General features: G+C 43.7%; 1 protein-coding gene across 2 annotated transcripts in view; it reads right to left on the bottom strand.

Moving 5' to 3' along the window:
- Orc2 (origin recognition complex subunit 2) overlaps positions 1–27661 on the bottom strand; it is a 57704-nt gene that overhangs the window by 12710 nt on the left and 17333 nt on the right. The window contains exons 6-9 of one of the 2 annotated variants that reach the window (XM_065448114.2): positions 27391–27599; positions 19049–19181; positions 2552–2651; positions 1025–1168 (exon numbers count right to left, since the gene is read on the bottom strand). In XM_065448114.2, coding sequence (XP_065304186.2) covers positions 1025–1168; positions 2552–2651; positions 19049–19181; positions 27391–27599 — 586 coding nt within the window. The remainder of the gene's footprint in view (positions 1–1024; positions 1169–2551; positions 2652–19048; positions 19182–27390; positions 27600–27661) is intronic. The other variant, XM_065448115.2, reaches the window with a different exon arrangement.

Here is a 27661-nt window from a genome sequence, read left to right as displayed (position 1 = left end):
AAATTTTCAATCCATTTGATAATCTCGGGGCGGATACCGAGGGAGGATAATTTTGCAAGGAGATGGTTGTGAGACATGCGGTTAAAGGACTTAGAAAAATCTAGAAAAATTGCATCTATTTGAAGGTGATCGTCCATGTGTAGTAGTAGGTCGTGGGTAAATTCGGCAAGTTGAGTTTTGCAAGACAAACATTTACGAAAATCGTGTTGTAAAGGGTAAAAAAAATTGATAGATTCTAGGTAATCCATTAGGTTAGATGCTATAATGTGCTCAAGAAGGATAGATGGGACACTGGTTAGAGAGATTGGGCGGTAATTAGTAGGGTTATCGCGCCTTCCTGGTTTAAAAATGGGAACTACCTTTGCTTTTTTCCAATCGTCGGGAACGTTTCCTGTGTTACAAAAATTTTGTAGAAAGAGTTATAGTACTTTTAAGTAATTTGGTGTTTATGTTGTCGCAGCCAGCCGAGGATGATATTTTAAGAGAGCGAATAAGGTTAAATATGCCATCCGGGTGTATTTCCACTTTAGGCATTGTTTTTGCCGAGGATTATGTATTATGCTCAATGTTTTCATTGTAGCTTATGATTGTGAGTCTACAGTGTGTCAGCCTGAAAATTTGCTGCTTTTGTATTTTATACATTACACCTACATAGTTTAGGTAAGCTTTCTTTCAGAACTTCATAGGAAAAAAATGATTGGCAATGAATATTGCTAATCATCACCAAGAAAAAAAGAAAGCATAGAATTCTGGCTGCAAATGTCCCCAGTCATGGCAGTGGCTGAGAAGAAAAATATAAGAGTGAAAGTTAAGAAAAAAAAGTGATAAACTTGCATGCCACAGGCATATATAGTATTAACGCAACGCAAGATAATAAAAATAAACCATAAGAAAAAAGTCACTTGCAAAAAAGTGGGAAAGCTATAACAGTGGTCACTTCAAATACATGTAATGAGAGAAACAATTCGTACAACAAATGCAGATTATTAAAGAATCAATTCAAAATATTCGAAGTGATTCTTACATAAAGCAGCATTGATGTGGTCCAGCGAAGCAATTATGTGAATGTGACATGCTGTTGAGAGTGTGCAGAGTATTTCTTGAGCTTTTGCACTCCTCAAGCCCAAACCATCAATGTTGTTGACAAGAATGAAAAGGTCATCCACATCTGAGGAAGGAAACAACAGGACACTACATGCTACAGTGGCCGGGAAACTTGGGCTAGTTGGGCAAACAGTAGTACATAAGACAAGGACTAAACACAGCATACGCGAGTGTACCTTACTTGGGCATCATCTGATTTAGATCTGTTTGTCTAATATGAACAAAAGAAAGATCAGCAACACCAATGAATCTACTGTTATCCTCAGTGGCAATAGGTGAGGTCCAAATCCATGTCCCACTGATGATTCTCTCTGCTTAACAGGAACCGATCTCGTAGGCTACGCTTTTGCTAACTACCTGCGCCGGAAACGACCGTAGAGCTGGGAACATGTTGTGGACACCATGTTTTGCCCGCCACCCACACAACTGCCCTAATATGCAATTATCCTTTTCAGATGCAGTGTGCACAACTGTGCACAGCCAGGTAGTGCATCAAAAGCAACAGTGCCGACGAAAATAATGATGCTTAAAATACACTGCATACATCCCGAGACATTTGTGATTCGCCCGTGCTGTAAGTTTGAATAGTATGTGCAAAGTGTTTAAGTGAAATCAGTTGAAAGGTGGACGGCCGGCTGTTTGCTTTCGGTGTCAGTACGTTGTCATGTAGAGTGTTAACTCTTCACTGTTTTTCACAATGCTTGACATCAGGCAGACATTTCAAGTGGCTGACAAGTGCTTTCGAAGCACAAGCTAGACATGAAATAGTTGGATGTCTCAGTATTTGATGTTCCTTTAGAGAGCTCTCACATGGCTTCCACAGTCTGTAAACTTGACAAAACTCACTGAAGAAATGAAAATTCTTAATCCATTCTACAGGCGCACATTTTTCCAGAATCTGTAGATACAAGAAATTTGGTGAAACTAAATTTCTAATGAACAAAATTAATCGGCACATTTAAGGGTAATACTGGGCTTGCACAGATTATTTCTAGTCGCACAAAAACATGGCCAGTCTTCTCTAGACCAAACATCAAGACAATTACAAATTATGCATTTGCAGACAAAAAGTATAAACTCCTTCCTGCTAGAAAAAATAAGAAATAAAACTCTGTTTTGGCATCTTCAACACCACTGTAGTACACAACACATATGATCAAAGCATGGCAATGTAAAAACTGGTCGTTTACATATCAAACATGAAACATGGTTTATACATTCAAGGCAAAACACAACAACAGATAATACAACTCCTTTAAGAATGATCCTGACAACCAAAACAAAATAACTATTAAGATAAATAAACTATTTTACTTCTTTTTTTTCAATATTAACGTTAAATAGGCCTGCAAGGTATCTAAAGTTGCATTAAAAATACCTTTTTATTTAATTTTCCACTTGTCAGCCTCGTATCCCCACACAGGAAAACATTCCAGAAATGGCTTACCATTTTTTGAGAAATGTTCAACTATGTGATCCACCGGTGTTGATCCAAGGAATGGCGCTCCAATACCACTTGGGATACACTGGAGGATGCTCTGAAGAATCTAGACATAGAAGCACACTCTAAGACAGCTGAATAACATCCTTTCATTTTATTGTAGACCATCTGTGAAAAAAATCCTGTGAAGTGAGTTTCTACTCTCAATAGCCTTCAGGCATGGCGAAGTGAACAGCACAAAGATAGAGAACAAAGTGCTTGCATAAGATGCTGCATATAATCATACCTATAATAACATCTTGACAGGTCCAGAGAAAAGACAGGGAATGCGGGAGATGGAAATTCAAGGCTATGAGCAAAACGTGAACAAGGTGAATGCAGGAGCCAACGTTTCGACAAGTGGACTTGTCTTCTTCAAGGCGACGTACGCTTTCCTCGCCACAGTATATATAGGTACGTTGGCTCCTGCATTCACCTTGTTCACGTTTTGCTCATCGTCTTGACAGGTCAGTTATATCAGACACAACTGTGCGTTGAAAAGCCTTGAGCCTGGCATCAAAAGATTCCACAATGTAATACATGTTTTCAGCAAAGTTTAGAATCTTTTCTTTCTTCATGGTGATTTATTTGATGTCTTAGCATTGCAAATATAGTTTAATTCTTATGTCACTTCAACTAGATTATTTTACTTTGCACTGTTCTGCATGAGCTTACACCTTTTGCATTCATTTAATTGTGAACTATATTTATTTTTCATGTTTTGTTAATGTATAGTACACTGTTTGTATATCAATGCCCTTTTACTACATAATATTGACATTTTTCCACTGCACAAGTATATATTTTGTATCCTAACCTTATTATTTCAAAGTTTAAACTAATTTGCAGAGACTTTGTATTTACTATTTTATAAAAAATGTGCTCTTGTTCAAGGCCACAGTGTGTGACCTCGGTGTATTATTATCTTTCTTGAGTGATTGTTTGCATGACAGCTTATTCCTCCCCGTCCCTATGGAATAGCCTCCCCTAAAGGTTTTTAGTAGTAGTTTTGAATAAATAAGTAAGTAAACAAATAAACAAACAATAAAATGTATCTTGGTAGGACAATCACCCCTGTGTGAACATCCTTGTATCATCACACATCTTCATTACCCAACCTTTTGATTTCCTGTACAGGCAATGAGGCTAGCCTCATTGCTCACACCAACATTTATTAGAAATAAAATGCTTCACCCACCAACCAAAAAGAGGTTTTGTTCTTGATTTTAGCACATCAAATGTGCTTATGTTATATACCCCCTTCCCACGTGCCCCTGCAAAAGCACATTGTGTGTGTTCGTGTGCATATTGTACAGATAAACCTCAATATAACAAACTTCAATATAACGAAACACTCCACATGACAAAGTATTTGACTTTTTATAACTTTTTGTCCAAAGAACATTATGCATTTAGAATCTAAATATAATGCAGTGTGTTTATACACAATTTCAATATAACAAAATTTCACTGCTGCCTCGAAAGAATACCAAGACAATAAATAGAAACTTCCGTGGATGCAGATTGTCAAATGGGCAAATTGCATACAAGTGGCTGCTTGCGAACACACCTCTTAAATTGCATGCCAACCAAGAGCGACCACTGAAGCGTCGCGTTTCGTATAAAGTCCAACTGCGATAAGATCCTATCGCGCCCTGCATGCTGTATATTGTAGGTGCAAGTGAAAGCGTGGGAGGAAGAGCTGAGAAAGATGGCGGCTAGATGAGCGCCGTCTTCCCACGCAAGTAAGGAGAAGCGGGGAAAGCTCTTGTTCGCAGTAACGGGATCAAGCAAGTGTGAATAGAGGGGGGAGAGGCAGTGGGGGGCAGGTTGGCGTGCGCCTCATGTTTTAGCACGGCAGTGGCTGCACATGGCTGTCAGTGCGGCAGAGTGCACATGCAGCCTACACGCACTGTTTTGAGGTAATCTGCCGCACGTGCTAAGAGCGGGCGAGCCGAGATGGTGTGGCATCATGTGCGCTGCTTTCCTGAGCTTTTGGAGATGCGTTGAAGCGAGAGGCAGACGAAGCATTCGCTCCTCGCTGCCGGAACTTTTCATGACAGCATCATGCTACTATCAGCAACACTATCAGCGACACTATCAGCTGCGAGGGTGGAGTAGACACAAAAGTGTGGCTGGCTTTCCTTCGTACAGCTAATGCAAAGATATCGCTGACACGGTAAGAAACCGTACGTTCCATTGCAGACTCTCAAACTCAGCAAGATTCATTTTTTCTCATTCAAGCTTCATTTTACCGACTTCACAATAATTTGAAAGATTTTGCAACAAAATGCAGTGGCGACTGTACTTATTTGTATAAAAGGTCAAATTAGAATATAACGAAGCAAATTGCAGATTTTAGTGACTTCGTTATATCGAGGTCTAAGTGTGTGTGTGGGGGGGGGGGGGTACCTCGTGAGACTCAGCGTACAATTTATTGCACACTCGGTCTCAGCAGCAAAGCCCTGCTGCAACTGTGGTAAACGGAAAGTCCTCCTGTGCAATGTATTGCACAGATATGTGCTGCCACCTGGCCAAGAATGAGAGAAGTCATTTGCACGGAGAGCTTGGTGGGCACATTTGAATATGGCATCCATCCCAACGTTTGTTTGGGATGGATGCCATATGGATCTGATAAACAGTGTGGGGATGCGCGACCCTCGCGCCTCCCCTGATGTTTTTCCCGCATAGCGCATCTCCTGTAGTGCGGCTTCGCCGCACACGCGGCGGTCCGAGTGGTACAGGCGCAGTCCGAGAGATGGCGCTAGTGTTGCGCGGCTGCGGGGTTACCCTCGGCGGGAGATGCAAGGCGCGCTCTCTTGGGTACAGTGTACTAGAATAGGGGCAGTGTGTTCAGGAAGCGCCCGCCGCTGAGGCGCTTCATGTAGATAGCACGAGATGGCGCTGTAGGAACATGGGCTGTACGGAACGTACGGCGCAGTGCCAGCGCTGCAGGCTGATATTTTGATAATCGTTTTCTGTCGCAATCAAATGGACGTGCAAATGATCCTCGGATGTTAAGATGCATCCCCGAAACTCACTACATATAAGAGATGAATTGTATGTGCACTCCTAGCGCATCTCAACGCCCATTAGACGGATTTATTAACCTGACAGCAAAGGTTTTGCAGACACAGAAGTTGTGGCGTAAAGCCGTTAAATTTGCTTTGGGCCACGTTGCCACGTAACCAGAAATTATTCGAACGGAAAAGTCGGCTGCAAATAACGCCGTAGTAAAGGACATCGAATTGATTTACACCAACTCGTGTTCCAGGTGCACACATTTTCTTTGGCGGTTCGCATTCATAAAAAAGCGGCCGCGGCATCCGCGACCCCACGTCAAGCGCTTAGTTCCTCAGTCGCTGTTGTAGAAGAAAAGGCAAAACTACATGCACGTACATAGCCCAAAGCCAGAGAGCTTCCCTGCTTGGCATTTACCTTCTTTCGCGATAAACATTTGTCCCTCGTTCTGTTTCGCGAGCCCCCCCTCCCCCTCCCCCCGCAACTACATAAGTTTCTGATCATGTGTTGGTGGGCCAGTTGGTTAAGCATGATTACAAAGACGGCGCCGAATCAAACAACACACGAAGAAGGGGGACACGAGACAGCACGTAGGCGCACCAACAACTCACAGTTGTTAGTGCGCCTACGTGCGGTCTCGTGTCCCCCTGTGTTGTTTTATTCGGCGCCGTCTTTGTAATACATAAGTTTGTTCGTGATTTTTTTTATTTACATCATGAAGTGTTCCTGAACGTCAGGCTCATGTGCGAGTATGAGACACACCAACATCCTACATTTCTATGGAAGGAATAAAACAGGTAGGAAAGACGTTAAGTAAAAGGCATCTCTGCAAAACTACACACAGTATTCCTAAACACAGAAAATCAGTGCAAGTACATTCCTACCCAAACAATGGAGACCTACAGCAGAATTAATATGCGCAAACAAATTACTTCATTCATTTTTAATTATATTAACAAAATTAGCTTTTTGAATGCACCAGAAAAAGTTGTGCATTCAGATTAAAAAGACAAAGAAGGGGCAGCATACATATGTTGCACCAGCCTGCTAAGCACAGTATAGCAAACTTTAAAGTGCAATTTCTTTTTTCGTCATGCTTCTCTTCACTGATTAACACTTTTTAAGTAAAAGTGCAGCCTTGTTAGGACATAAAAACGCACAACTGCTGATGTGAAATCATCAGCATGTAATTTGCAGCACATATGACATAGCCAAATTTAAAGCTTTCACTGGAATGATGACATCAACTATGCTGTCGTTGCAATGCTCCTCTTTGCGGAAGAAGGTTGTAAATATATTCCCTCAAGTTTCTTTAGTGCTTCGAAAAGCAACTTGGACGAATACAGCAATCCTCCCCTGTCACAAATTTCGTGAACTTTGAGACTGCTACTGACACTATATATAGAGTTCTGCAAAAGAAGAGAGCGGCAGTCCTCACATTTCTTGCGAGCAAAAAATTTCTGCGCGACATACCCTGCCATATATAACGGATAAAGCAGTCACCGCTCCTTTCCTCCACATATAAGCCCGGTACTCTGCCCGAGCTAGTATTGTTTAGCCTTTGCTATACCAGCGTAAGATTTCCAGCTTCAACTAACTCGTCAATTGTGACGCAACGTCCCTTTCCTTGTCAAAATTATCAGGTGAATGAAGTAGCGATACCAAATCTTTACTGACCTCTGTGTTCCCTGTTTGCATTGTCTTCGCCAAGATATAAAAAGGCAATTCACAACAATCAAAAATTGAGGCGGCGTTGGGTGATCGTTGGATCCGCACGACTACTTCACAAGAAGTTCTCCAACTTTTATTGGCTTAGTCTAGATGTCAACAGGTATTTAAAACCCTCTCCTTCCAAGTATTCTAACAGAGCCAAAGTGCTGCACCGTGTCACACGGAGCCCATCTGCCGTCGACTGGCTCAAGCCGCAAAGTCCTTTTGCAATGGAAAGCATATTTAGCGCCAGCGAACTAGGACAGAAGGGAGACGACACCACAATGCGATAACTTGAACCACTTGATTTTCAGGAAACACCCACCTATTTAACCCATGCACAGTTAAATAGGCGGTTGTTTCCTGACAATCAAGTTGAAGTTAGCGCATTGTGGTGTCGTTTCCCTTCTGTCCTAGTTCGCTGGCGCTAAATATGCTTTCCAAGTCAGTCTACCAACACGCCCAACAAATGGCAATCCTTTTGCATGTGACTCCCAACGAGACAGAAACTCGAGGAATGCCTTCAGAGCAAGCACACGGCAAGCACGCTGCAACTGGCCGCAACACCACAGAACGCAACACACGGAGAACGCGTCCGTACAGCCCGTGCGACTGCAGCGCCGCCGCATACATCCGGGACCTGTCTACGCTCCCGGCTTCAAAGCGGTGCGTGGCGCGCTGCGCCGTCTGAACACACTGCCCCTATCTAGTACACTGTATCTTGGGTTCGAGACAGCGAGACGTGCCGCGCCGCACGTGCAGCGGCCCTCTTTCCCGGCGGGTCGGGCGTGGCGGGGGACGACTCCCGCGTGCGTGCCGACCGATGCTTCGGCGAGACCCTCTCGCCTGGCCGCCTTCGAACGCGCCACGATTCGCGTGACTATACACGCGAACGACCAGGCGTTGGGATCCAGCATGGGGCGAACATATTCGCTCGCTTCCGGACGCGGTGAGTCGGACTTCTAGATTTGTCGCGCGCCCATCGGCATGTTTTGTGGATAGCAACTCGGCTAGCAGGCATTGATGTATGAAAGGTGCAATAAATGCCCTTGTGATTGTTTGCACTACTGTGTTGTCGTTCCTTTGTCCCAAGAGTACGGTGTGAGATGTCCCACATCAGACCCCACAACAGATGGATCTGTTTGTTTGTTTGGTTGTTGTTTTATTCAACACGCCCAAGTAAGCTGCCCCTATTTACTTACCATATGCTAAATGTTCTGAATTTTGCGATGAAGAGCTTCAGGAATGTACAGGGATCATTTTGAGCATGGCTTCTCTTCAGACAAGCGCGTATTTTGCCCGTGGCCACGGTGAATTCTTTGTGTACATTGAATTGCACACTGAGACTGAGCTACAACACATGGGGTTGTTTCTATTCTGTTCACCGTAGGTGCTTTCCTGCGTGGGAGTACATTATGTTGATGTTCAATTTTACTCAAAAAAGTTATTTCCAGTTGACATGTAAGTAATGTTTGTAATTTTGGCTTTCTTCGGCCCATGCCAGGGTTGAGTCTCAGCATGGCAGAGGCGATTTTGGAGGCCACTGCCTCCCAGGACAGCTCGGATCTCGACTTGTATGATGATAAGTTGAACGAAACATCAATACAAGCACCACAACCAGATGTTTCCTCTTCAGGTAAGTTTTCTAATACCAGCCCTTACAATATTAATTCAAGATGCGGGACTTAAGGGTGATTTCCTTTTCTCTTTCTAAGACGACTTGGATGAGCAAGATTCCAGCAGTGAGCCAACAAGTGTGGGGAAATTCCCTCCTTGGAGGCATGCTCTGTTTGTGTCGTCACTACCTGATCTTCTGGATACGCCGGACACTGAGCCTGATTCTAGAACCAAGTGGACCGCTCTGAACTATTTCAAGCAGTATTTATCAGAACAGTTTTACCGAAACATGCATAAAAAGACTGAGGTGGGCTATCATCAAAGAAAAGGGACTCTGCTGAATAGCAACACTGCCGAGATGAAAAATTTCATAGGGGCAACGTTTATGATGAGTTACTTGGGATATCCACAGATCCGTCTTTATTAGGCTAGGCAAACACGAGTTGCTGCAATTGCTGATGTTCTGACTCGCGACTACTTCTTCTTGTTGCGAAAAAACATAAAAACTGTGAATGACATGGAAATATGTGACGAGAAAAAGAAAGCCGACCAGCTGTGGAGATTGAGACTGTTCATTGAAATGATAAGGACAGCTTGCCTCCAGCTTCCAAGAAGCCCGTCAGCAAGCATAGACGAGCAAATTATACCATTTACAGGCAGAACGACACTGAAGCAATATGTCCCTGGTAAACCTCATCCAACAGGACTAAAGAATTTTGTGCTCTCCAGCCCAAGTGGAACGGCTCTGGACTTCTAAATATATCAGGGAAAGTCTGCGCTCGCAGCCAACACATCAGAGCTTGGTGCGGGTGCTTGTGCTGTGCTTCGATTGTCAAAGTCCCTGCCAACTGGCAGTTCTTTATTTTTTGACCACTACTTCACTGCTGCACCCCTGCTTCGGCACCTCTCGAGCCAAGGCCTGCGTGGAACTGGCACCATAATGCAGAATCGCGTACCAAAGGATTCCAAGCTCCCTGATGACAAAGCTTTGGTGAAGAAAGGCTGGGGATCTTTTTGCCAAACCGTAAATGTGGCTGAAGGCATTTGCCTTGTTAAGTGGGTTGACAACAAGACCATTACGTTCACTTTTTCACACATTGGTGAGGAACCAGTAGGAGAATGCAAAAGATGGTGCAAGAAGGAGAGAGTCTATAAGGATGTACCTCGGCCGGCTATCGTCGAAGAGTACAATAAGAATATGGGGAGGCGTTGACCTCTGCTATAGAATGGTGAATCTCTACCCAAGCAAGGGCAACGCGCTGGACTGTTCGTGCTCTTTCTTTTCTGGCAGACGTGGCTATAGTTAATTCATGGTTGCAGTATAAAGCAGACTGTCAACTCCTACGAGTTGCAGTTCTATGAATGCTGCACAAAACGATATCTGGCAGCGGCGGCAGCAGCAGCAGCAGCACGATGAACAGCCGGAAACATTCAAATGTCGTAGGTGTGGACATAGACACGGTCCGCGAAAATGTCCTGCATCTGGACAAATTTGCAGGAAATGCCAAGGGTAGAATCATTTTGCTGCATGTTGCAACGTGAATAAACAAGTTCGGGAAGTAAGGAGCAGCGAAGACAGTGAAGCGGAATTGGAGATACTTGACGTATCTGTCAACAGCGTTGGAGCAGCACGTGACTGACTGGGCAGTCAGATCAAAAGTTGCAGACACGATGCTAGCCTTCAAAGTTGACACAGGATTGCAAGGCAACCTGCTGCCATTTTCGGTCTACAAGAAGCTGCAGCCACGGATACCCTTGACTACGAGCAACAGTACCCTATGAGCTTACAATAGAGGAGTAATCAAGCATCTGGATGCCATGACTACTGCAGTGACTGTCAGGAGCAAGAAGGCAGAGATCGATTTCTTTGTTGTGAAAAAGGACTGACAGGCCATACTTGGACTGCGAGCGAGCAAAATGCTTGAGCTGTTCTCATTCACCGTGAACAATGTGGAAATGAGCGGCAATGAAGTGGTTAAAGAATTTCAGCAACTTTTCTCTGGGACTGGGTGTATTCAGCGGCCATACCGCATGGTTGTTTGAGAAGACGCTGTGCCAGTTGTACAGATAGGCCGCCGTGTGCCCTTTTCCTTGTGGGAGCCTCTGCGCGAAGAACTTTCCCACATGGTCCAAGTCAGCATAATAGCCAAGCAAGACCAACCTATGGACTGGGTAAGTCCTCTAGTGATTGTTAGAAAAAAAGGACAGCAAACTAAGATTGTGCATGGATCCGAGCAGAATTAACGACAGTCTAAAGCGCAAGCATTACGAGATGCCGCATCGCAAAGACATTGAATCTCAACCAGTGGGGGCACGTTTCATTACACACCTTGACGCGAATTCGGGGTTTCACCAGATACCGCTGCACGATGAAACATCAAAAATCTGCATTTTCGCAACTCCCTATGGTCATTACCGCTTTCTAGGCTGTCTTTTGGCTTAGCATCCGCCCCAGAAGTGTTTCAGAAGACTCTGAGCGAAATCTTCGAGACACTTCAGGAGTACAAGTGTATGTTGATGATGTAGTCGTGTGGGGTGCCACAAGACACGAGCACGATGAGAGGTTTTAAGCGGTACTGGAAGCGGCACAGAAAACTGGCCTAACATTTAATCCACAGAAATGCAGCAATAGCGTGTGCAAGATCTTTTTTTTTTCTTGGCGACGTTATATCAGAAGACGGCACATGCCCAAACCCCACCCTGGTCAGCTCCCTGCTAAGTATGCCACCGCCGGCTGATAAGCAATCAGTACAGCGCATGCTCGGCGTCGTAAACTATTTTGCGAAGTTCTTGCCATCAATTACAGATTGAACACTACTGCTTCGCGACTTGATAAAGAAAGATTGTATCTTTGAGTGGATGGAGAACCAGTCTAAAGAATGGAAACTGATTTGCGACAGTCTCAGTAAACATCCTGTACTGGCAATCTTCGATCCTAAAAGGATTACGAAGATAACATCGGACGCCTCTCAAAATGGTATAGGCTCAGCTCTGTGGCAATGTTACGAAGGGTCTTGGAAGCCCATAGTTTATGCCTCACACATCCTAACTGAAGCACAACGAAGATACTCCCAGACAGAAAAAGACGCAGTGGCTGTCATCTTCGGGTGCGAAAAGTTTAATCATTTTGTGTACAGATGCAATGTTTTCCTTGAGACAGACCATCGACCGTTAGTCATAATCTTGGGAAAGGTGACTGGAGAGATGCCGCCCAGATTACAACGATTTTTTCTTAGTTTGCTTAGATACCACTACAAGCTTCAATTGGAAAATGTTTGGTTGTCGCTGACATGCTGTCTCGAGCGAGCATCGAAAACCCTGAGGAAGGCAACACCGACGATGATGTGGAAATGCACACTGCAAGTGTTCTTTCATCACTTGTCAGCGAAGCAACTTTGAAGCATTCGGCACAACATACTGGCAAAGACGCCTACTCGAGACAAGTCAGTCATTCCTTACAAAGTAGTCGTCCAGTCCTTGGAACACTAAAACCTTTCAAGAATGAACTATTCATTGTGAGCAGTGTGTTGCTTAAGGGATGCAAAGCTGTGATACCGTCAAACATGAGCCCTGAGCTACTTCGAAGAATTTACGAAGGCCACTTAGGAATAAATAAATGCAAATCTCGAGCACGTAAGTTTCTGTTTTGGCCTGGCCTCAACACTGATATGGAAGCCCCCATCAAGAGATGCGCAGTTTGTCAGAAGTACGCATATCGACAACAAAGTGAGCCGCTCATGGATCGCTGATTGCCTGAACATGCACGGTACCGAGTACGTGTAGATATATTTCAGTGGGCTTGAAAATCATACCTTTGCGTCTTTGATGCACTATCAAACTTTTCAGAAGTAAACTTTTACAGGACAGAACGACAGCCGCTGTCATAAAGAAGCTCAGCACAGAGTTAGCAAGGTATGGATTACCTATCAAAGTCTGCACAGACAATGGACCACAGTTTGAAAGTCACAAGTGTGCACTGTGTGATGAAGAAGTACGACTTTAAGCATGTCACGTCCAGCCCGCGGTTTCATCGCTTGAATGTTCTCGCAGAAAAAAGCGTCCGAATAGTAAAGAGAATTTTAAAGAAGACTGAAATGAATGAGGATTTATGGCTTGGATTGCTTAGTTATAGGAGCAGTCCGTTAGAAGACAGTCAGTTACCTGGAGAGTTACTTCAGGGTCGGCGACTTCGCACACCTCTTTCAGACTTCAACCAAGCTCCATGCAAGTCGGTAAGGAAGCATAAACAGTATCGATCCCCGAGACACAGTCTTTCCCAGCTTCAAGAAGGCCAGGTTGTCGGAGTACGAGGAGGCTCTTGGTCGCGAAAAACCAGAGTTCTCAACATGACGGCTCTACCAAGGTCATACCAAGTTGTCACCGAAGATGGAAGTGTTTTGCGACGCAACCGACAACATCTCAGGGCAACGGCTGAGCCTTTCACCATTGCACGTAGTAATGACGACATGCAAGAGGACGGCTACGAGAACGGCGTAACCTGCAGGATATAACCATGTGTTGCAAGCGCACCCACCACTGCACCCTTGGCACTGACATCAGCAGCAGGAAGATCCCACAGCGAAAAAAGAGAACCATGGCAGTTGGGGTATAACGAGAAATTTGTACAGGTTCCATAATAGAACTCTAAACGTTCTGACTGTGTAAACCAACTTTTTCTTTTCAAGGCTGAACAGTGTTGTGAAATATGAGTGGAACTTCAATGTGGTTTCAAGTTTGTAGTTTCAAGAAAGGGAGATGCATCATATAAATAAGCGCTGTGATGCGTGCCTGCATGCAGCACCTGCAGCGCGCATGCTCAGAACTTGAGCACCCGTTCTTGTGACTGGTATAAAACCAGCGCGAATAAATGCTGCGGTACTTTTTGTTTGCTTGGAATAGGTCCCTGCTGTCACTCTGACTTCAACACCAACAATACAAGCCTTCCATGTACTTTCTCATCCTATCTTAAAGATAAAAAACCATTTTTTGTTGAACATTGATGACAACCTGATACCAGATAAGTCCCTGCTCTTAACATTGGATGTGGTTTCACTCTATACAAACATCCCACATAGTAATGGCATTCAGGCAGTTGTTTAGCATATGACAGATCCTCTGATGAAAAATTGTTGGTAGTAATACACTGGCTACATTATTAAAATTATTTGAGAACTTAATAATTTTGAATTGTGGCAAATCAATGGGTACTTGCATTGAACCTAATTATGCTAGCATATTTATGTCTGTTCTGGAGAATGACTTCATTAACAATCGCATACTAAAACCTTTTTATTATAAGCAATTTATAGATTACATTTATCTTGCGCCATGCTGAAAATGAACTTTTATCCTTCGTTGCTGATTTCAATAGCGCCCACCTATCCGTTTCTTTTTCACATGAGTACTCTCATTCTACTATTAATTTTCTGGATGTTATAGCTTCCCTATCTAACAACAAACTATCCACTAAACGGTACAGAAAACCAAGGAACAGGAGTACGAAGGAGCATGAGTGCACTAGGGAGCGTGCGACAAAGTAACGCCACATGGAGGAAATTGAAGGTAATGTTGGGTGAAGGGGGAAGGACAAACAAGGTTAAGTGTCGTGGACGACGAAGGTAGACAGAGGCGTGCCAGGTTGACCTCCTCTGGCAGTTGCTACAGGTTTTGTTTGCAATACAGACATATTGGGATAACACTGTCCTCGTGCGCCGTATGCTGTGTGTGCGAGTGAAAGCGTGCGACAGTAAGCCTACGATGGCAGCGCAATTTCGCATGTGCAAGGGTGGAAGCACACCGTATTCTGTCGCACGCATGGCACCGGGGGAGGGGAGGGAAACGAGGCTTTGTACTTTGGTCAGGTGCGGTCACATGGGTTTATCTTGAAAGCGATCTGCTTTGGAGGCACTGTCTAGGTGGGCCGATGGCTCATAGCTTTGCGTACGCTGTGTTCTCACCCCTCAGTTTGCGTAGAAGTGTCACTTCGCTTGCTGCTGCTGCCGCGATTCCTCATGCCAGCGTTTTGACAGCGAGCGTCTGCGGTCGTCGAGTGTGAAGTATTCGTGTTTGCTGTGCGCAAGCATGAACACTTCAACATTAACACCATGCTAGTTAATTTAGCTAGCAAACGAATGTTTACCAGGAAGCGTTCTACTCCAGCAGCTGCTGCATATAGCGCGGCAGCATGAGTACTGTCTTGAATACGATCTGCAATGCAGACAGTGCAGCCGTTTAGGCACACCGAGGTCTGATAGTGACGCATGCGCTATAGCACCCATATGCTTACGTGTCACCCACATTCACGAATAGTAACATCACTTTGACTTTTTTTAATTAATTACTTTACGGCAAATATTTCAGTCTAGGCACTGTAGCTAGTGAGTATTCAAGGCATAGCGACTTAGAGCGAATTCGGAGGGTGGCACCAATTTCGTCAGGCAGTTCGAAAATTAATAACTCGAAACTGGCATAGTCTTTGGAATTCATTTGCCTTGCATACTCACTATATAATTTGTTTCCTTAGTTCTATGCAGCAGAACCAAGACTTCGCGACCATAAATGCAGATTCTTGTGCAGTGAGATGCGGTGCAACAGTTTGGAACCCGCTGGACGACTAAATGGCCTTCACAAGTGGTCTTGTAATTAGGTGTTTCCTTGGAAGCTTCTCTGCAGGTCGCAGGGCAGTTTATTTGGTGATTTTGCTTTGCTCTTTAATAAATTATTTATTGAAGCTCTACGATATTCAAAATAGAGTTCTCCACATTTTTGAATGAAAATGCACAGATAACAAGATTAATGCAATGCTGCTGTACCGACATTATTTGCATTTAAGAAGTAGGAAGAATTAATTGATTTGACAGTGGCTTTCCGCGTTGTCCCACACGCAAGTGTCTTGTGCTCCAGTAAATGAATAAACAAAGATGCGGAAGTGTAGAAATTGTCAAAAAAATTAGGTAACCCTGATCAAGATAATTTTCGCAGAGCCGCGTCACAACGTCGTGGGCAAAACGTCACTCTCTTCGCGGCCGCCGGCAAATGGTCCCGTCCGAACGACGTTGACACCCTGCAGACAAGAGCTGTGACCTTTAGAACACGCCGGAAATCCTTACGACGCGATAACATGGTCCGAGAAGAAAGCAAAACTCACCGGCGGATACCTGTCGATGTTCCGGGGCGGTTTGCCACACTTTCGTCGTCCGTACTGAAGTCCGACGAATCGCAGTCGTCTTACAAGTCTCTGCTTCTATGATCATCCGCAAATTCGCCCCCAGATGCATCGGAATCCGTCAAAACTCGCTGTTTGCGAGGGGCGGACACGCGCGACGTAGATGCCATTTTGGAAACAAATAGTGCTCGTCACCGCGACTACGCAGGCGCTTTAAAGATCCCCGCGCGGTGGAAAAAAAAAAAAAACACACAAATCCGAAACTGATAAAATAGCCTCTTTTTGACCCGCTCGATAGTGCTAGCTGTCCAAAGCCCTCAGAGAAGCTCCAAAATTCAAACTTGTACCATCGAGAACATACTGTCGACGCGAATAGGCGCGGTCACGAAAGTGTTAATCACACTCCCTTTCCTGTCATTCTTTTCCACTTGCCAGCGCTTGCTGCTCGTGGCGCTGCCGGCTGACACAGTCCATCCCTGCCATGGACAGGCTTATGGAACTCATTCGCGTAACATAAGCAAAATGTTAAGATAAGCAAGATGCCCTGAAGTTTGGTTTGCTTCTGTTTGGTGTACAGACAATGTTCATCATGAGGTACTGCTGTGTGCCTATGTGCACATCAAGTACAAAAAGAAGGACACCGGGGTATCATTCCACGAGATTCCTGCCAACCTCAAGCTGTGCCAACGATGGCTAAAGGTGATCTTGCGAAGGAACTGGGAGCTGAGCACAGCAACGAATTACTCTGCCGTTTGCAGTAGGCGCCTTGGACCTCGGGGAGAATACCAAAATTCGACAACAAAACAAGGGAGCGATGCCCACAGTGTATCCTCCCATGCTACCCCTTGTATATAGAGCCTGCACTTGACAAGATACACAGTTATATAAGTAGTCGAAAGCGCGCTGTACAGCTCCACAGCAGCCAGCAGAAGGCTAGCAAAAAACAAAGTAGCAAGTGCTGCCAGATTTGACGATAATGAAGAACCCTGGCAACCCTGGTGTCGCATTAGTAGTTGTTGTGCGACCAGTGTACAGGCAAACGTGCTTGAATGCAGCTCTTACTTTGAGTGACACAGTATGTGCTGTAGTGACGGTAGTGCATACTGAAGCGTTGACTGACACGACAGTGCCATTTGCAAAGCAAACATTTTCAACACATATGGACAGGGCCACAAGTTCAAGGAGCTTCGTGGATCGCAAGAAAATAGTGTGCAACACTCTGCTGATGTGTTTATGGTCATCTCCATTTTGATATGCAAGGACGAAGAGCCATGCCACAGAAAGATGTTCCTTGACCTCTTGTGCCACAAATTCATCAAAAGACTGCCGACTAACCATGTTTTCAATATTATAGACAAGAATTCAGTTGCCAAGATGTGTGCAAAGAAGCCATTGTTCCATTCTTGACATGGTGAGGTAAGTATAGCAAATAAATGTTCAATTGTTAAACGTCCCACATGGTTGACTTGTAAAAAGTCGACATCAAAACAACGCCCGAACGAACAGACGAAACTGCTCGCGACTGACGTGGCTGCTATGTCTTGCAATCATATCGCTTGTATCACATTAAATATTTGCAATATAAACACTTGAGCAGTGCTTCCTAAACATACTCCACGAACTAAATAAAGTATAGTGCAATATGCAACTTGACCATCAATGTGTTTAGCACAAGTCGGGCGCGGCATGTATGCTGCCTATGTTCTAGCAGTGTTCTGAGCGGCGACGTAGTGGCAGCTAGCAGTGCCGCGCTGCGAGCTGCACGGGAACCAAGGCGTTCGTGGCAGTCCTATTGTATGGCGGTAGAACTGACCGGCATAGTATAAAAAAGTAGGCGTTAATCTTTAGCATGCTCCGCCGTCGAAGCAATGCCAGCGACATGCTTTAGAGGAGTACTGACAGGAAATTATTGTCTTGTTTTTATTGCATTATTGACAGCCATCAGCCAAGTAACTACGCTATGGAGCCTCAATTCCCCGAGACTGCCACAATGAATTAATTACATTACCTTTCTAATGTGACCATTTCAATATGCATGCCATAAGCAATGCGACTTTGGGTGAAAAAAAAGAATCATCACGTCACTGAAGCCTGTAGTGGTGGTCTTTTGGTACCAGATGACACTGGCAAGCACTATGGCTGTGCTGCAGAAAGCTCAGTCCAATCAGCACTCGACGGGACAAGAGTGTCGCTTTTAACAGGCAGTAACCCAAATGCACTGCCCTTCCCTGCTGCATGCTGCACGAAGTGAGCATCACGTTTTGCTCTGAAGGCACTGTGGCATTGTATTGCATCAGTACCCCTCAGCTCTACTTAGTTTCGGTTTCCCATAGCTGTATTAAAATGACAATGTGCATTTCAGGTGGCTCAGGCCTCATGAGCTCAACGCGGTCAGCGTCCCGGGCTGCAACAATTCTTACTTAGTGGGCACGTCATAACTTTCTGCCAAAATGCTCTGCCCGAACCAGCTGCTGACTGAATTGAAGGAGAGCGAACGTAAGCTTGATGAAGCTGTAAAATGACAACCTGCTTCTTAGGCTGCTCGGGCCTCACCAGATCAGCGCACATTGGCATCTCATGGGGTAATGATTCATGCACTGCTTTACACTAAGTAGACGTAAACTGAAGTTGAGTTTTCCCATTTTTTCAGTAACCTTGGACAGCACACTTTCCAAGTTAAAACGTTTTTCTTGCAATTTCTCCCATAATGTATGAACGAGGTTCTACTGAGTTATTACACGAGGAAAGTTATTTTCTAGAACAGTCAGTGTGCTGATACATTTCATGTGGACTTTAGCTATGCAAGCTTCACTATGTTAACAAGATGAAAGCAGCTCATAAAGAGTCCTGTGTCCCTCTTCCTTGTGTCCTTGTCTGTTTGTGCTAAAAGACACATTCCCACATGCATATAATCTAACTATGCAGGGTGTGCTATGAAAAAGGTCACTTACCTCTGTATAGGATAGTGAAGGGTTGAATCCATTGACAGTGATGCTCGCAAAGTCAGTCAGCACAGCTTCCTTGAACCTTTGTAGCAGTTTAAGTTTTGAGCCAGGTCCATGAAGCAGGATAGTGAAGCCCTCCCTTGAAGGAAAAAAAAAACAGCACAGAAGTATGTATTGTAGTGTATTGTATTGGGTTTTATGGCGCATAAGCAACTTAGGCTATCTTGCGCCAAACACATGGTCTAACTTATTTCAAAAATTGGGTATCCTTATCGAGGTCCTTGTCCAGACAAGGACTCTGAGGAGCCCAACAAACCAATTGAAGACCTCAGCCTTCTTCTCAGGACCGAGAAAATGGGTGAGGTGCATCATAAGATGCATGCAAAAAACGGGTAATAAATTTTAGAATTAGTAGTTCTGTGATATATTATATTGCGTTTAGGATCGCTGCGTCTTTCAAAAAACTAAAAACAGATGAAGTTTCTACTAGTGGGTTATCTCCTAAAAGCAGACTGGGATGGAAGGGAATGTGTTCATTGTAAAATACAGTAAAATGTTTTTTCCTTAGCCGTTCGAGTTGTGTGCACGAGAATAAAGTGTGATTTACAGTGAGTTCATTGCCACATTTCTCACATAAGGGTTTGTCTTGTTTTTTCAGTAGAAAGTTGTGTGTTAAGTGGGCGTGTCCAATGCGCAGGCGGCATAAAATTACTTCAATAAAACGTTCCTGATGCCTGCATGATCTCCATTCTCCTAGAATAGGTTTTACTAAATGTAGTTTGTTATTTTCTTCGCTATTCCATGTACGCTGCCATTTTTCTTTAAGCTTGTTTTTTACTAACTTCATGCAATCTGCATAGGGTATATTTATAGTACTGATATCCTTATGGCAGGCTTGAGCGGCGCACGCGTCAGCTCTCTCGTTGCCTCTAATTCCTTGATGGCTTGGTACCCAACAGAGCTTTATTTCGTGTCCTCGCTTTTGAGCAGTTATTATGTTATGGATTATATTTCCTATTAAAGGTTCCCTTACGTTCCTGGCTTTCAGTGCTGTGATTGCACTTAGCGAGTCCGTGTAGATAATGCTGTTTTGAATGTTCATCTCGACTATTTTTGATACAGCCACCGAACTGGCATGACATTCGGCTGAGAAAATTGACGCGCACTGAGGCAACCTGACTACCTTTTCCCATTTATCTTGCACTACAGCACTTCCGACGTAAAGTAGTGTTTTAGAACCGTCAGTATAAAATGCTGTGTGTTCTTTGTACTTTTTGTCTAGCGCCAAAAATTCTTGTATTATATATGTTCACGTGGAGTTTGCTTTTTATGAAATTGTGTCAGTGTGTAGTCACCTACACTGGGAAAGGTGTGCCAAGGTGGTAGTGGTTCGGCTCTCTGGGCAACATCAGGCAGCGTGTCTAGAATACCTAATTCCTGGCAAATTTCTTCAAATCTGAGAATAAGGGGTCTCGTCGCATTCGGTTTGTTGTTGAAAAGCTGCTTAGACGGGCACTTCGTAACTATGGAGTAGCAGAGATGTTTTGGTAGTGAGCGTGTTTTTAGGACATATGCACATGTGAGCATGGCTCTTCTATCTGCGAGGGCTGGTTCGTTACATTCGACATATAGGCTGTTTATCGGTGATGTCCTGTATGCCCCACTTGCAAGGCGCAGACCTGAGTTATGAACTGGATCGAGTTGCTTCAGGTAGGACGGTCGAGCTGAGTTGTATACTATGCACCCGTAATCGAGGCAAGAGCGAGCTATATTGCGGTAGATGTGTAAAAGGCAGGTCCTATCAGCCCCCAGAGCACGCCAGAGCATGGCGTTAAGAAAGTAGGGCAGCACTGTTATCAGATTCAGCAGAGGACAAAAAAATCCAACTACTTCATTGACGTGAACTGACATTGAAGGCAAGATTAATTAAAGGAGTACTGACACATCTTTTCAAAGTTGTACAAAACTTCATCGCATGTAAAATGATTACGCTTAAACAAGTATGACAGTTGGGAAACCTTTATATGATAAGTTTAACTTTTAATCTGATGCTTAAGTCAGCCAACAAAGGCCAGATCTGGCGTCATTGACATTATCATGAAGTCATGATACAGTAAAATTTGATGATGTCGTGTAGCAATAAAGCTAGGTATGATGAGATTGCTCATAAAAGGAATTAACGTGAAGTGCTGACAGGTTATCTGCTGGCTGTGCTGGTGTACGGCAGCCACAGTGATATCAGGGATGGAGCGAGCCAGCGTACTATGACGTCACGATGCATCCACCTCCTGAGTATCTGTACTAAAGCTGGCTTAAAGAAACAAGGATTACAGTAAATTACTTAAGATGCTCTGATGCTTGCATAAGGCAAGCATTAACCAAGACACAACAGGCATTATCATTTTACAAAAGTATGCAACCATTGCATTCTACTGGCACTAACGCATGCAATAGAAACTTCGAGGTTAACAAAGAAGCTTGAGGAGAAGTTGTAAGGGCTGCGCAAATAGCTATAAAAGAAAAAAGTTTAGAGATAAGGTTAAAAGACAGGAAGCCAGCAGTGCAGTTCAGAGAGCAAATGGGGGCAGCCGATATTCTAGTTGACAGCAAAAAAACTGGCTGTGGCTTAGCTAAGGTTAAGCCGCAGCCGATGCGAAGCATACTAGCCTTTATTTTAACGCGACAGCATTAAGGAGCTCATGTCGCAGAAAAGCCGGTGTCGTCGGCGTCGGCTCAGGCGTGCGGCGCTTGCTCAGGCGCACATTTCGTTGTCGCGCCGAACACTGCGTTGCTCGACGCTCACCGCGTCCGATGCGGGGCATGTAGTCGCTGCGCTGTAGCAAAGCCACCTAGAAACAGTCTCTGTAGCACGCCGCAACCTTCGCTTCTCATTCCAACGAGCAGCTCTGTCTCCAGGAGGCATCTCACCTCGTGAGTGTCTAGCAGAGGCAAGCGCAGCTGCTTATATACCGCCGCGACGCCGCGAGTTGGAGCCCCGTTTCTCCTCTGTCGTGACGTCACGGTGTCACGTGATCAGCCTTGAAGGCGAAGCCGCGAGCGACGGCACGAGTTGGAGCCCCGTTTCTCCTCTGTCGTGACGTCACAGTGTCACGTGGTATTGAAGGCGACACCGCCGTGCCTGAAGAGCTGGGTTGAGCTCTAGTAATATGCTTCGCATAAAAAACGAAGCTGGGCAGACCATGTAATGCATAGGGCAGATAACCAGTGGCCTATCAGGGTTACAAAATGGGTGCCAAGGAAAGGGAAGCGCAGCAGAGGACAGCAGAGAATTAGCTGATTGTGATGAAGTTAGGAAATTTCCAAGCATAAGATGGAATCAGCTGGCACAAGACAGGGGTAATTGGAGATTGCTGAGAGAGGCCTCTGCCCTGCAGTGGACATAAAGATAGTCTGATGATGAAGCTTACCAGTATTTTTTCGAAAATTTGAGCAGTTGGACCTTCACCTGATATAAAAGAATTCACAAGTAAGAAATGTCAGGCTAGTACCCTTTAAGAATCAACGACGTCTTCAAAAGGTATCTTGTAGACTGTTGTTTGAAGCTATATGCAAGAACAGAAGTGTCAGAACAGTCATCTGCTTTTCTCACCTGTATGGTGCCACTCCTATTTATGTACATGCTAGTGTACAGAAGAGGCGATGTAAGTCAGTTTCATGTGGGAGGTGCCTTTATTAAAATAAAGTTACTTTGTATATGTCAATAACAATGATGATCTCAAACACAATATAAAGCTTGGCTTCACAACAACTTTAACACCAGAAAATGCAGACTAAAATGCCCAACACAATTACTCTATACAGTACTCTATACAGGTATACTGTAAAATTCAGTCTGTTTTGATTGCTGGAAGGTGTGGGAAACAGCAAAAAAAAATGTAGACAAAGACTAGAAACACACAACATGAGTGCTGTGTCATGTCTTTGTCTCTGTCTCTGTATTATTGGAAGCTGGCACGGGTTGTACCCATTCACAAAGGCGGATCGAGAAGTGCCGTTGAAAACGACAGACCGATATCTTTAACAAGTATCCCATGCAAGTTAATGGAACACATAATTTATACTTCGATCATGTCGCACTTAGTTAAGCACAATATTCTAAGCCCTAGTCAACATGGTTTTCGACAAGGTTTTTCATGCTCTACACAGTTAGAATTCTTTCATGATCTGGCCTCGGCAATAGACAAAACCAAAATAATAGACTGTATATTTCTAGATTTCAAAAAAGCCTTTGATGTCGTTGCACATGATCTTCTCATCTCAAAACTGAAGGCCTACAAATTGGACAATAGTGTCGTAGCTTAGATTGCCGAATATCTTCGTGCAAGAGAGCAGTCTGTGGTGCTCAACGGTTTTTCTTCTGTATATGTTCCAGTTACCTCAGGTGTTCCTCAGGGATCAGTTTTAGGTCCCCTTTTATTTCTACTCTTTATTAATGATATTGAAAGTGATCTTACGTCTTCATTTAGAATGTTTGCGGATGACTGTGTCATTTATAGAGTCAGAGATAACGCAAATGACGTTTCATTATTACAGACTGACTTAGACGTTATAGGAACGTGGTGCAATACGTGGGAAATGTCACTAAATGTTGAAAAATGTGTTCACGTCACCTTTTCAAGGCAGCGCGCATTTGAGCCATGCACTTATACCTTGAGTAATATGGCATTAAAGAAACTTGACGAATACAAATATTTAGGAATTTTAATGACGTCTGACTTAAGATGGAACAGGCACATTACGCATATTAAAAATAAGGCAATACGTTCATTGGGCTTCCTCCGCCGTAACTTCAGTCAAATACCGAATAAATTAAAAGAGCAATTGTATTTCACTTATGTCCGTAGTTTACTTGATTATGGTTGTATTTCTTGGGATCCGTATACGGCCGATCTCACAGAACAGCTTGAAAGAGTGCAGAATAGAGCAGCTAGGTTTGTTCTTAATGACTATAGTAAAAAATTAAGTATGACAGAAAGTAAAATTAAATTATCGTGGCAGGCATTAAAAGACTGGTGAAAAAAACCTGAGGTTGAAATTTTTCCACGCTGTTTATTATTCAAAAACAGGGATTCAGAGAGAAAGATATATTAAGTCGCCTACTTATACGTCGTTGAGACGCGACCATACGCTGAAAGTCTGCGAGTATCCTTTCAAGGGTGACGTCTTTAGGTATTCTTTTTTTGTTCGGACTATCAGAGAATGGAATGCTCTTTCGCCTGACATTATTAATATTGAAAACAATGATGCGTTTTTTCACGCTTTATGTATGTGATTACTTGTTCCTTCCTTTATTATGTAATCCCCCCTGCTGTAATGCCCGCATGGGCGATGCAGGTATCTAATAAATAAAATAAATAAATAAATAAACATTTAATACCGTTTCCAACACCTTTCAAGACAACGTTTAGAAATGGTTTTAGGCGCAAAACATAAGACACGGACAACAGAATAAAAGACATGGACAGGCGAACTTTTTTTTCCCTAGTCATATCCTATCAGCCCGGAAACTAAACTCATTCTCGTGAAGAGACAATGACGGAACACTGATACACTGGTCCCCAAACTTTCTGATATACATTGCCTTTGCTAGTTCCCATGCCACCGCATTCTTACTTTTTGGTAATATGCATGTGTTTTCCGGCAAAAGTTCACACGTGCACACTTTGCAGTGATGTGGCAAATGTGAGCCAGTCCCATTCTTGATTGATAGAGCATGCTCTCATGGGCGGTCATGTACACAACGCCCAGTTTTGGCCGATGTACACCTTGCCGCAGTCAGAAGGAATCTTATACATGACGCCAGCGGAAAATATTTTTCAAGAAACACTTTATGTGGTTCTTTACACACTTGGCCCTTTTTAAGAAAGACAGGCACGCACAAATGCGAGAAAGTTTCCGAGGAGCCAAAAACACTACCGGCACCTTGTAGCAAGAAGCAACATTATTTTTAACGAATGAGCTACTTCATGTACATGGAACGACAACGGGACGCATTTTCCATTTCTTTTCGCATTCTTCGGAAGCATTGGTAGGCTGACGCCGAAATTTGTTCAACAAAGCTTCGCTCACACAAACTAACAAAGAAGCAGGAAAGCCGGCCGAGCCAAGCCTTTTACTCTGTTGTCCACGTCTCATTTTTCTTGCCTAAAACCATTTCTAAAAGCCATGTATGAACTAGCCCGGCAGCAGACGTTACTAAACTACCTTTCAAAGTAAACCGACTAGCCTAACGTGACATCTTTTTGCAGTTCATTTAACAGGCGGCCAGTAACCGCATTCCATGATGTTTTGTTGAAGAAGCACAACTCAAACTGCGTGATGGAAACAAGATAGTTATGAAAAAACACACAAGAAAAAACAGGAGACGGGGAGGGGGAGGCTACACATATGAAAGAATGCATAAGACATGGGGGCACCAGCAGCCTTCTGCATTTCTTTTCATATCGTATGTTTTTCATATGTGTCTTGTTTCCTTCACTCATTGTGAGCTGTGCTAATTCAAGAAAATGTCAAGGCATAGCAGCTCGCCCAAACCGCTACCCCAGTCAGCCACCGCACACAGTTGAAGACATAGCGGCGTAAAAAGAGGTCAGAGGAGGACAGTGCAACAAAACAAGTCCCAGTGGCCACGTTCTGACTGGAGCTGAATGCAAAGGAGCTCGTGCACCGAGCACTGCATGCGCATTAAACAACTGGGAGGTGGTGAAAAGTGGTGAGAAACCATATACTTTCCTACAAAAAAATTACTAGAGAGAGCTCTGGCCCTGTGATTGTTCAGCTACCGTGACAATGATGGAGAGAACATGAAATTCTCCAACCTTCATGCTTGTGGCTTCAGACGTTTTTGCGACTTTATCTTTCTTCATTTTCCAGCAATCATATTTTCCTAAGCGCACGGAGGCAACAGGTCTGTGCACAAACGAATTATCCCTGCGAATTGTTGCACTAATAATGCAAAATATTGTTGAAAATAACTAAATTGTAAAGTAGCAAAACTGTTTGAAGCCAGAAGGACAATGTTTAGGTAACTCCATGCATTATGTACCACTGCCATGCTGGATGAATTATCACACTTGCAGCTCCTACATACATCAGCGCCACATTAGCGCCTCTAGTAATTTTTGTGAGAAACTCAATGGTTAAAATTAATGCGAAGCCTTTGACTACAGTCTCACTCAGAGCCCCTTCATTGCTTGTCAAACCATGTCAATCATCATCAATCAGCTTTAAGAGGAAGCTTTAGCTGGGGGCCAACCCAGATTTCCCGATTCAAACACATGTAAAACACAGAAAAGAATTTGACAGAATTGCGGTACCGATTAGAAAGAAATTTGTTGCCCTTGAGACAGATAGTTACATTCTAGCAACTGTAGGAAGCAGTATTTTGATTTATGACTGCATACCTTTTTTGAAAATTGCCAAAAATCAGCAAGTTTCAATAAAATAGAAAATTGAAGTTTACCCATCCATAATCCTGCACCAAAAGAGACAGCACAGCTCTGTAAACTGCTTATGTGTTAGAGCATATCAAACGGAGAAATCTTATATATGAGTTTACAGCTGACAAAAAATTGTTTGCAATGTTTAGGAGAGTTCTGAAAAAGTCCTACTCACAAATTAGTGGTGTATTTCAGAGCCACATGTGACACATCGATTTTGTGTGCTTTAGATATGCTGTCAGATGCAGTTTAGAGTTTACAGTTTATATCATTATTTACAGTTGAGTGCTTCTACCCAGCGAATGCCTCTACAATGAAATGACCTATATAATGAAGGAATAATTCTGTCCTAGTTCTACTGCAAGCTGTGCATTAGGTGACCTTTACAACGAAGCTGGATGAAGTCACACCTGCAGCTCCTACATACATCAGCGCCACAACAACGCCTCTAGTAATTTTTGTAAGAAATTTTTGTTAAAATTATTGTGGAGCCTTTGACTACAGTCTCTCTCAAAGCCCCTCCATTACTTGTCAATGTCAATTGCTTGTCAAACCATATCAATGTATAATTAATTATTTTGGAGGTGCCAAGCACTTCACTATAAAGGTGTTCAACTGTATCACTGCGCTTTAGCGTTGAAAACTTGGTACACCGCTGGCTTTTTTTCTTCTTCCAGTTTTACAGTTTTCAACAATTTTTGTAAAACGTGCCAGCCCAAATAAAATATCCACTCGATGGAGTCATTAGATTTTAGCTTTTTCTTATACATACAACAAGCTTCATTAAATACGGTGACGCAGATGCCAAGTAAAATGATGTCCCTGTTCCCATGTGTTGAGATGGGAGCTCCCAAGCAAACGCTTCCAAGTGAAAGACAAGCCCCTCACCTTAAGAGTGCCAGCCAGTGTGCAAAGCAAGAGTGGTAATTCACAAGCAGCTTTGCCCGATGCTTGATGTGGAGGTCATTCACCTTTTCCAATGTGCTGTTAATCTCGTCTGGTGCCATTACAGGCCTGCCAAGCTTGGTTAATGTGTGGTTCGAAGTCTTGGATCGTGAGTTACTTGTAAAATAACTGCCGTATTTTCCAATGTCAACCTGGGTAGGATAGGCAACAACATAATTAATCAAGGCCCTCCCAAGCATACCTGCTTTGATCA

The sequence above is a fragment of the Dermacentor albipictus genome, chromosome 4 (genome assembly GCF_038994185.2).
Source record: "Dermacentor albipictus isolate Rhodes 1998 colony chromosome 4, USDA_Dalb.pri_finalv2, whole genome shotgun sequence".
In the NCBI taxonomy this organism is placed as follows: Eukaryota; Metazoa; Arthropoda; class Arachnida; order Ixodida; family Ixodidae; genus Dermacentor; species Dermacentor albipictus.
This window is presented reverse-complemented; position numbering and strand designations above follow the sequence as displayed.